At 49.4% G+C, this 12,560-nt stretch overlaps 2 protein-coding genes across 2 annotated transcripts in view; one reads left to right on the plus strand and one right to left on the minus strand.

Moving 5' to 3' along the window:
• Window positions 1–112: 112 nt before the first annotated feature.
• On the minus strand, window positions 113–1,111 carry psmb11a (proteasome 20S subunit beta 11a; the record flags this gene model as incomplete). The annotated part of the gene is made up of 1 exon (XM_084447144.1): window positions 113–1,111. The coding sequence occupies one exon, from the start codon at window positions 1,109–1,111 to the stop codon at window positions 113–115; it is 999 nt and encodes a 332-aa protein (XP_084303270.1).
• A 990-nt stretch (window positions 1,112–2,101) lies between these two features.
• prmt5 (protein arginine methyltransferase 5) overlaps window positions 2,102–12,560 on the plus strand; it is a 14,889-nt gene continuing 4,430 nt past the window's right edge. The window contains exons 1-11 of the mRNA XM_084446882.1: window positions 2,102–2,204; window positions 3,090–3,208; window positions 4,851–4,936; window positions 6,527–6,661; window positions 7,107–7,219; window positions 9,870–9,919; window positions 10,027–10,190; window positions 10,417–10,578; window positions 11,032–11,109; window positions 11,749–11,807; window positions 12,267–12,389. Coding sequence (XP_084303008.1) covers window positions 2,104–2,204; window positions 3,090–3,208; window positions 4,851–4,936; window positions 6,527–6,661; window positions 7,107–7,219; window positions 9,870–9,919; window positions 10,027–10,190; window positions 10,417–10,578; window positions 11,032–11,109; window positions 11,749–11,807; window positions 12,267–12,389 — 1,190 coding nt within the window. The 5' untranslated portion in view covers window positions 2,102–2,103. The remainder of the gene's footprint in view (window positions 2,205–3,089; window positions 3,209–4,850; window positions 4,937–6,526; window positions 6,662–7,106; window positions 7,220–9,869; window positions 9,920–10,026; window positions 10,191–10,416; window positions 10,579–11,031; window positions 11,110–11,748; window positions 11,808–12,266; window positions 12,390–12,560) is intronic.

The following is a 12,560-nucleotide window of genomic DNA, read 5'->3' on the forward strand; positions in this document are numbered from 1 at the left end:
TCCTATCTATCTCTGAATCTAACCCCTACTCCCTACTATTTTTCTGCTGCCCAATCTATATATAAACTATATGAATCCAATCCCTGCCTAGCCCCCCCCCGTACTCATCCCCTTAGTCTCCCTCCTCCATCTCTGCCTCATCCCTTCTCTCTTTGACCCTCTTCATCATCCTCTCCTCCTCTCTGTAGAACTCCTCCCTCAGGTCCTCCCTCTCTCTCCGGCTCCACCCCTGGGCGGTGATGTGGAAGAGGTCCACGCTGTTCCCGGAGTAGGCGTCCCTGCGCGTGGCCCTAAACACCGCCTCTCTAGCCAGGGCCACGGCCTCCTCCTCGCTCAGGCTCCACCGCAGCCCCCCGTCCAGCACCCCGTAGGCGTAGGGCGAGCCCGAGCCCACGGAGATGAGCTCCCCCTGCAGGCGGGCGCCGTCGCTGCACACGTAAACCACCTTGGGCCCCCGGTCGAGTAGGGTCCGTTTCAGGGGCCCCGTTGCGACAGAGCTGCCTCTTCCGCCGTCTGACGCCCCTGATCCTGTCCCGGTGGAATCCGGCGCCGCACGATCCTCCGCGTCCCAGCCGCACAGGGTGACCGCCACGCACACCTCCGTCCCCTTGAACGGGTGCAGCATGTGGGCGAGGAGCTTGGCGGCGCCGGCGGTGGATAGGCGGCGGCGGTTGCGTAGCTGGTAGAGGCGTATCTCCCTGGCCAGGGCGCGCTCCCACAGCATGCAGTCGGCGCCGCTACCCGAGGAGGTTACCACCAGGTGCGAGTGGACGGGCGTTATCTTATGGACGGCCGGACAGGCCACGAGCCCGCCGGCGCTGGCACGAGAGTCCGCCGCGGCGATCACGCCCCCCTGGAAGACGAACGCCAAGGTGGTGGTGCCGTGGGACAAGGGGAACGGACGTCGGACAGGCGAAGAGGAGGAGGAGGAGGAGGAGGCCGGAGAGAAAAGGGATGATGAGCCTCTGTTGAAATGACCAAAGTTTCGTGGGGTCGGTGGTGGTATGAAAAAGCTCAGAGGCGTCCCTCCATCTCTCTGGGATGATTTCAGGGACTCCTGTCCATAGTTGTGTTTGTCAGTCTCATCCAGATTTGGAGAGGCGTGTTCCATAGCCCCGGAGAGCGAGCCAGGAGGGTTGAATCTGTGTCGTATAGGGGAGTTCTGAAACCCGCAGACATCTTGTAAAGCCATGGATAGTGATTGTTCTGGCCGAGACTTTAAATAAAATTTAAAAAAAGTTCTGGTCAGGTAGACGAATAACCGGGTTAGCAGACACACACAGTTAATGATGCCAACATTGTTGTTCGGATTAAAAGAAGAAATTCTCAGAACAGCCTGTTGAAGCAAATCATAAATGAGGGATCCTAAATACTTCACCTCGACCTTTGGAAGCCTGTTCATCAGTAGGCTACATGTCCATGCTGCTCTGAGGAGAACCTGCAGAGTGACATCCTTTTATAGAACACACACACACACACACACACACGCACACACACGCGCGCGCACACACACACACACACACACACACGCGCGCGCGCACACACACACACACACACACACACAAACACACACACTTGGGGCTTCTACACGCTTTTCAGATATAAGCGATATCTGATAGTGCCTCTGTTGTGAGTGTAGTGATGCGATGTAGAGAAGCCACTCTTCAAACACGGCTGATTCAATTCTGCTGACGACAGAGCTTGTGAATCGATGACATAATTTGTGAGTGGAATATAACACAAAATGTGTTCTGAATTTAGGCACACCAAAAAAGTTCAGAATTATCACATAACAAACTATACTGGAGACTGGAGCAATACATTTATATAAAAAGGTATAGGCCGGCATTTGAACTAAAAATAAATAAATAAGTAAACAAAGCGATGACCTAAAATGTCAAATCTCTCGTTTGTCTAGTCTGGCAAGTCCAAGTATCGCGATAGTCAAAGTTAAGGAAACTGCACTTCACAAGAGGTCATTTTGGCTCTACGGTACGTGTCCAGCAATGAGAACGCCTCTCTCGGTAGAGCCAAGATGGCGTCAGTTTCCACGACGCTAACAACAAACTTGCTGCTCCGCCTCCATTCATCATCACTCGACCGATGATGGCGTCCGCCAGTACAGGGAGCAGGGTGTCCTGCGGGAGAGATCTGAATTGTGTCCCGGAGGTGGCTGATACCCTGGCTGCGGTCGCCAAACTCGGGTGAGTATTATCGCAGGACATGTCAGTTGTAATGGTGGACGTATAAAAGTAAAACGCGGGCTTTTGACGCTGTCTGGCGGTTATAACGTTACGTCCCTGCACGTGACGAGGCTAGCTAGCTAGCAGCGCGAGCTCGCCGGCGAACTGTGTGCACGTGCACGATCACAAAGCCTGAGGATGATTCCAGGATGATTTCAGGATGATTTCAGCAGTAGCTACAGTATCCATGACTTCAAAGCCTTCTGTACAGTATCCATGACTTCAAAGCCTTCTGTACTACAGTATCATGACTTCTAAACCTTCTGTACTACAGTATCAAAGCCTTCTGTACTACAGTATCCATGACTTCAAAGCCTTCTGTACTACAGTATCCATGACTTCAAAGCCTTCTGTACAGTATCAAAGACTTCAAAGCTTTCTGTACTACAGTATCAATGACTTCAAAGCCTTCTGTACTTACCAGGAACTTAGCTAGCTAACAACTGTTACTTTTTCTACCTAGCTCATCACAGCTTCCAGTAGTATGGAGGCATAAGTACTTAATGTTACCTTAATTAGCTTTTTTTCCTGTACTTGAGAGGACCCCAGTATTAGAGTAGTCATAGCTGGGGTAATGGGGATCCTACATAAACAATACACGTTTTAAGCACACTAGGAGCTAGCGACATGTGTACTTGACAAATAAATGTGACTTGATTTGCCCTGGCTTAGGGCGCTGTTCTCATCTTGATTTTGCGTGGTTAGCAGCCACATTGTTCACTATTTTGGCAGTTAAGAGTGGTGTAAATTATACAAATCAAAAATTTGAATGACCTGTATTGAAACAGGAGAGTGGCGTCCATTATAACGTGAACTAATGTGCCTCTGAACATTCCTTCCTGGCAGGTTTGACTTCCTGTGCATGCCCTTGTTCCACCCGCGGTTCCGGAGGGAGTTTGAGTTGGACCCCGCCAAGGAGCGACCAGGGGCCCATACGCGCTCCGACCTGCTGCTGTGCGGACGAGGTCAGTCCTTCCTCCTCAAACTCAAAACACGGGCTGGGTTGTAGGGCTGGGTTGTAGGGCTGGGTTGTAGGGCTGGGTTGTAGGGATGGATTGTAGGGATGGATTATAGGGCTGGGTTGTAGGGATGGATTGTAGGGATGGATTGTAGGGATGGATTGTAGGGCTGGATTGTAGGGCTGGGTTGTAGGGCTGGATTGTAGGACTGGGTTGTAGGGCTGGATTGTAGGGATGGATTGTAGGGCTGGATTATAGGGCTGGATTATAGGGCTGGATTGTAGGGCTGGATTATAGGGCTGGATTGTAGGGCTGGATTGTAGGGCTGGGCTGTAGGACTGGGTTGGAGGGCTGGATTGTAGGGCTGGATTGTAGGGCTGGATTGTAGGGCTGGGTTGTAGGACTGGATTGTAGGACTGGATTGTAGGTCTGGATTGTAGGTCTGGATTATAGAGCTGGATTGTAGGGCTGGGTTGTAGGGCTGGATTATAGGGCTGGATTGTAGGGCTGGATTATAGGGCTGGGTTATAGGGCTGGGTTATAGGGCTGGGTTGTAGGGCTGGGTTGTAGGGCTGGATTGTAGGGCTGGATTGTAGGGCTGGGTTGTAGGGCTGGGTTGTAGGTCTGGATTGTAGGTCTGGGTTGGAGGGCTGGGTTGTAGGGCTGGATTATAGGGTTGGGTTGTAGGGCTGGATTATAGGGCTGGATTACAGGCTCCCAGGCTGAGCAGTGTGATTGCATGAGTACAGAGCCCTTATAAACCGATGCTTCCTGGCCCACTGCCTGCTTCATTGAGTACCATTGAGTTATATAATAATATCCTGAAGGGCTAGTTGTGTTCGGTTAGTAGAGTAATCATCTGCTATTATGTTTAATGGGGCGTCTGGGGCTCATGAGGTAGAGCGGGTCGTCCAATGATCGTAGGGTCGGCGGTTCGAACCCCAAATGGCTCCCAATGAGCTCCCTAGCACCGTGCATGGCAGCTGCCGCCATTGGTGTGTGAATGTGTGTGTGAATGAGAGGCCATTGTAAAGAGCTTTTGGATAAAGTGCTTTATAAGTGAAGTTTACCATTTACCATCTGCGGTCCATTTGAATGATTCACCCTGTAGGCGTGACGGATTGGCTCCGCCGGGTCCGATAGCGTCGGCGTCAATCATCAGACGCTCAGGAAATTAATCCACTGTAATTAATGACAGTGGCTCCACTGCAGCCGTTGTGTCATGTTCGACGCCGGCGTCCGGCGTTAGAGAATCGCCGCGGTTCATTTCTTGACGGTAAATGGTAAATGGACTGCACTTATATAGCGCTTTTCCACCTTAGCGGCACTCAAAGCACTTTACAATGGCCTCTCATTCACCCATTCACACACACATTCACACACCAATGGCGGTAGCTGCCATGCAAGGTGCTAACCTGCTCATTGGGAGCAATTTGGGGTTAGGTGTCTTGCTCAAGGACACTTCGACATGTGGACAGTCGGAGCTGGGATTCGAACCACTGACCCTTCGATCATTGAACGACCCACTCTACCAACTGAGCTACAGCCGACGGTAGAATGCGGACGGCGGCGGCGCTCGGCGGGCTCAGACTCAGGTGAGCAGAGTCCCAGAGAACCTGCTAGAACACGCTCTGTTCTCTCCCCTCAGACTGGAACACCCTGATCGTGGGGAAGCTCTCTCCATGGATAGAGACCGACTCCGAGATCGGGACCCAGCGCAGGAACTCCGAAGCTGTAAGTCGTCGGGGGGATCGACCTAAAACAGGCCTAAACCTGGACCTAAAACAGGCCTGAACCTGCGCCTAAAACAGGCCTGAACCTGGGCCTAAAACAGGCCTAAACCTGGACCTAAAACAGGCCTGAACCTGGACCTAAAACAGGCCTAAACCTGGACCTAAAACAGGCCTAAACCTGGACCTAAAACAGGCCTAAACCTGGACCTAAAACAGGCCTAAACCTGGACCTAAAACAGGCCTAAACCTGGACCTAAAACAGGCCTAAACCTGGACCTAAAAAAGGTCTAAACCTGGACCTAAAACAGGCCTGAACCTGGACCTAAAACAGGCCTAAACCTGGACCTAAACCTGGACCTAAAACAGGTCTAAACCTGGACCTAAAACAGGCCTAAACCTGGACCTAAAACAGGTCTAAACCTGGACCTAAAACAGGTCTAAACCTGGACCTAAAACAGGTCTAAACCTGGACCTAAAACAGGCCTAAACCTGGACCTAAACCTGGACCTAAACCTGGACCTAAAACAGGTCTAAACCTGGACCTAAAACAGGCCTAAACCTGGACCTAAAACAGGCCTAAACCTGGACCTAAAACAGGCCTAAACCTGGACCTAAAACAGGCCTAAACCTGGACCTAAAACAAGCCTAAACCTGGACCTAAAACAGGCCTAAACCTGGACCTAAAACAGGCCTAAACCTGGTCCTAAAACAGGCCTAAACCTGGTCCTAAAACAGGCCTAAACCTGCGCCTAAAACAGGCCTAAACCTGCGCCTAAAACAGGCCTAAAACAGGCCTAAACCTGGACCTAAAACAGGCCTAAACCTGGACCTAAAACAGGCCTAAACCTGGACCTGAAACAGGCCTAAACCTGGACCTAAAACAGGCCTAAACCTGCGCCTAAAACAGGCCTAAACCTGGACCTAAAACAGGCCTGAACCTGGACCTAAAACAGGCCTAAACCTGGACCTAAAACAGGCCTAAACCTGGACCTAAAACAGGCCTAAACCTGCGCCTAAAACAGGCCTAAACCTGGACCTAAAACAGGCCTGAACCTGGACCTAAAACAGGCCTGAACCTGGGTCTGTCTAGCCTCTCTCCACGGCCTCGCTGGCTTTGACAGAAATTATATAGGAATTAACAACTAAACATGTATTTATTAGAACTAACATTTATTAGTATTAAATAAATGTATTTATTACTAAAATGTTGGCATTCAAGTTAGCTAACTAGCCAGATGGCAGCAGACAAGCTAACCCAGCACAAATTGGTGCTTAAATGCAGGAAATGAAGTGATTGATGGTTAAACTCCGCCTGCCCCGGGTGCGTACCACCAAGCCTGAAAACACATCTAGGGGAAACACTGCCTTCATTATAACACTATATTTTTGGAGGCTCTCGTCTGCTTTTGTATTGATTTTTTGGGCAAAAAATGGCTCTGTTGACAGTAAAGGTTGTGGACTCCTGGCCTAACAGATACAAACAGCATATTCAGAGAGTTGAGTGCATTAGTTTACTGACGTTATTTCCTCTCACCCCCCCCTCCCTCCCCTCCCTCCCTCCCTCCCTCCCTACCCCCCCCCCCCCCGGCAGGCCCTGGTCCAGGAGCTGAACTTCTCGGCGTACCTGGGGCTGCCGGCCTTCATGGTGCCTCTGAAGGGGCCTCACTGTGCCAACCTGGCCCGCGTGCTGCTCAACCACATCCAGACGGGCCACCACTCCTGCATGGTACTTTCACACTGCTACTCCTGCTCTTTACCTGCAGCACTAGATTAGGCTCTGAGTCACTTGTTTTAGAAAGAAGATGCACTTGTGAGTTCTGGCCAGTAGCACATTGGCTTTTCCTACGTTAAATGCAATTATTGTAAGTCGCTTTGAATAAAAGCGTCTGCTAAATGACTAATGTGACATGCAAAGCATTTAACATCAGCCAATAAGCCACATAATTGTTGAAACTTGTTTCATAGTTCCCATTGATTGATTGATTGATTGATTGATTGATTTTGTGATCGTGGCTCAGTTCTGGATCCGGGTTCCCCTGATTGATTGATTGATTTTGTGATCTGATCAGTTCTGGATCCGGGTTCCCCTGATTGATTGATTGATTTTGTGATCTGATCAGTTCTGGATCCGGGTGCCCCTGATTGATTGATTGATTTTGTGATCTGATCAGTTCTGGATCCGGGTTCCCCTGATGGCGCCCGAGGACCTGCGTGAGGACAGCGTGGAGAACGAGCCGACCGCCCCCCTGGACGACGGGACTGACGAGGAGAAGACCTGGGGCTGGTGAGCATGGTCACGCCCACGGCAGGGGTCAGGGGTCAGCAAGATGGCCGCTGTGGCGTCAGGCACGCCTGGGTCTTGACTGGACAGTTAGTAGTAGTTATTAGGATTAGTTATTAATTAGTTAGCTAATTACTAATTAGTTAGCTAACTTAGGGTTTTTCCTGGCTCAGAATGGGTCTTTGAGGGGTGATGAGCACACAGTTTGGGGGGGAAACCTCAGTTTTATACTGAGTATCCTAGCAGCATATATTAGGCCTTTATTCTTCGCTGTCGTTCTGACTGAGCTCACTTTTCACAATCGTGGGAAATCTCCCGACATGACACAAAATTGATCTGAAGCCAAAATGTTTAAGATACTGATAAACTCTTAAAGTCCAGGTTAACCCAGTTCAATTTTTTGTTATGAGCTTCACACACCACAGGAAAACATGTCATTAACCACCCAGCCAAATCTGAGTGATTAAAAATGTCGCTAAGTATATAAAATAAGGCTTCAAAATCGGTTAAAAATCAGCAGCATTCTCTGGTCTGAGACTGTGGGGGCGTGTCTGCTGAAGGCACCGAAGCCACACCCAATTGCGTGGGGAGGGGGTGTGGAGGGAAGAACCTGTCAAATAGTACCGTTCTCTGGTCTGCATAGTCACACTGGCACGCCGTCTCTTTTGTGGTAGGAAGGCACAGCTTTGTGAAAACAGGAGAGAGGAGTTGAAATTACACTTGTCTAATGAATCAAACGCACAGATGCTTCCTCCTAACCTACCTCCTGACAAACACAGGTAAAACTGTAGCTACTCTATACCAACGCGCCAGTGTTACTGCCCTTAGATGCAAAATACAAAAACAGGCAACGAGGAATGTATGAGTGTCCCTATTTTCTCCCTGCCACCTCCGGACCCATTCCTATCCCTCCCAGGCGATCCTGTCGTCCCTTGGGATCAATGGAAAAAGTTGTTTAAAATGTACCTTTTAGTCACTGGCTTGAACAGCGCTGATAGCGCGGAGAAGCGTAGGCTACTACCGGAGTTGATAATCGGGACAGACTCATCCACTCTCGTTGGCAATGTTATGTGTGAGAATAATTATTCTCACACATAACATTGCCAACGAGAGTGGATGAGTCTGTCCCGACGAGCACTCGGCTTCAACTTTCCCGCAACATATCCAACAGAACTGGAATGTTCAGCCAGTAGCCGCCGAGCACCGCTTCACTGGGAGAGGGTGCGTCTTTCTCCAGCTGCAGCTGGTCTAACCATTCCCCTCGCTCCCGCCTCCCGCTGGAGAAATATACTGTAACCATTACCGGTGAACCCATACGCATATCAGGTGCCACAGCTATGGCAGGCAGTTTCTGTATAGTTAACGCTTATAGTCATAATATATCATCCGTAACGTTATTTGGTGGGTGGTCGCCTGGTCGGTGCTGCTAGCTGTTAGCTAGACTAAGGTTATATACACACTCCCATCTGAAACAAGCTACTTCCTCCTAAGATTACATAATTCATCATAGCTGACATTACCACATACATGTCAAGACATATTTTGTATATTAATAGCAGTGTATTTTCCTATTGCTTACGTTACCTAGCTAACGTTATAACGTTAATAAGCTATAAGCACACAAGGCAGCGGTGTCGGCACCAAAGGTTGATGCGACAGGAGGAGAATGGAGGCCGGGAGGGAGATGGTTGACAGGAGGAGAATAGAGGCCGGGGAGGGAGATGGTTGGCTCCGCCGAATTCACCAGGACCAGTCGTGAGTCCGTGAAACCCAAAAGCCTCATATTATAATTGCAGAAGCTTTCGGGAGTGAAATGTTTGCTGCAGAGGCGGGCGCTAGCGGTGACAGACTCCTCTGTAACACCATGGCTCTTCAAAAATGCTAACCCATTTGCTTCTCATTTCAGCTTTACTCGGGAGTGAAAGAAGCAGACCTTATCATCCCATTCCTGCTGGCATCCAGGAAGGATGCATTTTCGTTTAGATTTATGCATAGGCATTGCTAACTAAGAAAAACTAGCTAATTCTAGACTGTTGGTTAAAACTAGCTAATTCTAGACTCAAGATTGAGCAGGAAAACCGGAGATTCAAATCCGTTCTAGCTTTATATAGTGTTAGGGCGGGGATATGCTAAGAACACCGCTCTACGTCATCCGGTACCCGTTTTAAGCCCGCCCAGAAAATCCGGAAATCAAAACTGGTTAAAAACACAAAACTGGTCTAACTTCACAATTCAGTACTACACATGGTTCATCCCATTTTTACATGTTATCAGCAATGCATGACTAACACATAGAATGTGTTTTCAAGCAAATCTCTGATTTTGGTTAACTGGGACTTTAAGTATCTTGATTACTAGTGGTCTAAACCATGGACAATGCAAGAAAGAGGGATGGACTGCACTTGAAACAAGCTATCAAACACATTTGGAGAGGATTTGAATTGCCATTATTATTCTCAATTTTTAGCATTTTGGCACTAGTGGTTTTCCTTTGGCTCTGGCTAAAATCACTTTGTGGGGCGCCAAAAAATCCTCTACGTAGGAAAAACCCTGAACTTACTGCTACCAGCTACCTCAGGATAAATAAAGGTTATCCATCTGATGGACTGATCTCATATTCTGACCTCATCTAAACCCCATGTTCCTCTTGCAGGTGGCATTCGTTCAGAACTCTGTGTGACTACAACAAGAGGATCTGCCTGGGTACGGACATCTTTCACGTGAAGCGTAAAGGCTGTCAGAGTGTTTGCATATTTCTAAGGAATCGTCCGACGTTCTGTGCTCTTGACTTGTCGGCTCTTCTCTTGTAGCCATTGACGTTGGGGCCGACATGCCCTCCGACTCGGTCATCGACAAGTGGCTGGGAGAGCCAATCAAAGCAGCCATTCTACCTACCAATATTTTCCTGACCAATAAGAAAGGGTTCCCCGTCCTGTCGAAAGCCCACCAGCGAATCATCTTCCGTCTTTTCAAGGTAACATTATTAGGTGTAGCATTTTGTCGCCAATGCAGAAGCGGACATTTGATTGGTTGGTTGATTGGTTGATTGGTTGGTTGGTTGGTTGGTTGGTTCTTTGGTTGGTTGGTTGGTTGGTTGGTTGGTTGGTTGGTTGATTGGTTGGTTGATTGATTGATTGATTGGCTGGTAAAACATGGCTGAGATTCCAACCCTGTCCCCTGTGTCCCCCCTGTCCTCTCAGCTGGAGGCCCAGTTCATCTTCACCGGTTCCAGCCGCCACAGTGAGAAGGACTTCCGCTCCTACCTGCAGTACCTGGAGTACCTGAACCAGAACCGCCCCGCCCCCAACGCCTACGAGATGTTCGCCAAGGGCTACGAGGACTACCTGCAGTCCCCTCTTCAGGTGTGTGAGGGATAGGGCTGCGTATCAATTCCAATTTCAAGAATCGATTCCAATTCACAAGGTTCAGAATCGATAAGAATGATTCAATTAGATTCGATTCAATATCGATTCGGTTAGTGTTACTAAAACCTTTTTTTTTTTTTTTTTTGCTGTAACCTTAATTACATGACTGCCAAGTTACGCAACACATCAATACTAGGGCTGGGTATCGATACTGATTTCCAAAAATGAATGAATGAATGAATCATTGAATGAATGAATGAACTATTCATTCCTTCATTTATTCATTCATTCATTAAATAAAAGATCGATTTTGGGATTCATGAATCGATTCTGAATCATTAGATTATTTTTAACCCAGCCCTAGTGAGGGAGTCCTAGGGGGGGGGGGGGCAGCAGCTGCTGGCTCCTAAACATGTGACGTCATCTGAACGTGTCTCTATCGTCCCCCAGCCCCTCATGGACAACCTGGAGTCCCAGACCTACGAGGTCTTTGAGAAGGACCCCATCAAGTACTCCCAGTACCAGCAGGTAAAGGGTGTGTGTGTGTGTGTGTGTGTGTGTGTGTGTGTGTGTGTGTGTGTGTGTGTGTGTGTGTGTGTGTGTGTGTGTGTGTGTGTGTGTGTGTGTGCGTGCGGCAGACTGTCTCAGTCTCAAGGTGGGGACTGTGGGTGCTGGCGCCGTTTTCTCGTTGTTTACAAAGGAAAAATAATACATTCAATTATAATATAATTATAAAATATTATACTAATTATACTTATATATTAAACTCAATCGCAAGCTAGTAGCTAGGTGAAGGCTGTCCATTTAAGAAGCATTTTCGCCTCCGTCTCCTGTGCTGCCCCACATGCGCGCATGTGTGTGTGTGTGCGCATGTGTGTGCGTGCGTGAATGCGTGCGTGAATGCGTGCGTAATAATAATAATAATAATAATAGTGGAATACTCAAATGACTCGGGCCAGCCCTAGTAGCCTAGCCAAGCTCTAAGCTCTGGGGCGTCCAAGCAGCTGTAAGCATGGCGCTGTTTAGCTCTCTCTCTCTCTCTCAGCCTGATTCTCCTGGACCTCTCTCTCTCTCTCTCTCTCTCTCTCCCCCCCCCCCCCCTCTTTCTCTCTCTCTCTCTCTCTCTCCCCCCCCCCCCCCTCTTTCTCTCTCTCTCTCTCTCTGCAGGCCGTGTTTAAGTGTCTTATGGACAGAGTCCCGGAGGAGCAGAAAGACACCAACGTCCAGTGAGTCACTTCACCTCCCTCCACCTCCCTCTCCTCTACACTACCACCCTGACCACCTCCTCCCTCTCCTCCACACTACCACCCTGACCTAGTAGAGGGCTAACTCTCTCTCCGCTCCACACTACCTAGTGACCTAGTAGAGGGCTAACTCTCTCTCCCTCCTTCCTCCTCTACCTCCCTCTCTCTCTCTCTCTCTTCCTGTCTCTTCCCCTCTCTCTCTCTCTCTTTCTCTCTCTCTCTACCTCCCTCCCTCTCCCTCCCTCTCCCTCCCTCTCTCTTCCTCTCTCTCCCTCTCTCTCTCTCTCCCTCCCTCTCTCTTCCTCTCTCTCCCTCTCTCTCTCTCCCTCCCTTTCTCTCTCTACCTCCCTCTCTCTCTCTCTCCCTCCCTTTCTCTTCCTCTCTCTCCCTCCCTCCCTCTCTCCCTCCCTCCCTCTCTCTCTCTCTCTCTCTCTCTCTCAGGGTGTTGATGGTTCTGGGGGCGGGGCGGGGTCCTCTGGTCAACGCCTCTCTGCGCGCGGCCAAGCAGGCTGACAGGAAGCTGCGTGTGTACGCTGTGGAGAAGAACCCCAACGCCGTGGTCACGTGAGTTCACACACACCTGCACACTCACACACACACACTGATACACACACTCACACACACAAACAACCACACAGTCACACACACTCATACCACACACACACACACAAACATGCACACACGCACACACACACACACACACACACACACAGTCCATCCAGGGCCGTGCCAGGC

This window comes from Borostomias antarcticus (genome assembly GCF_949987555.1).
Source record: "Borostomias antarcticus genome assembly, chromosome: 12".
NCBI lineage: Eukaryota > Metazoa > Chordata > Actinopteri > Stomiiformes > Stomiidae > Borostomias > Borostomias antarcticus.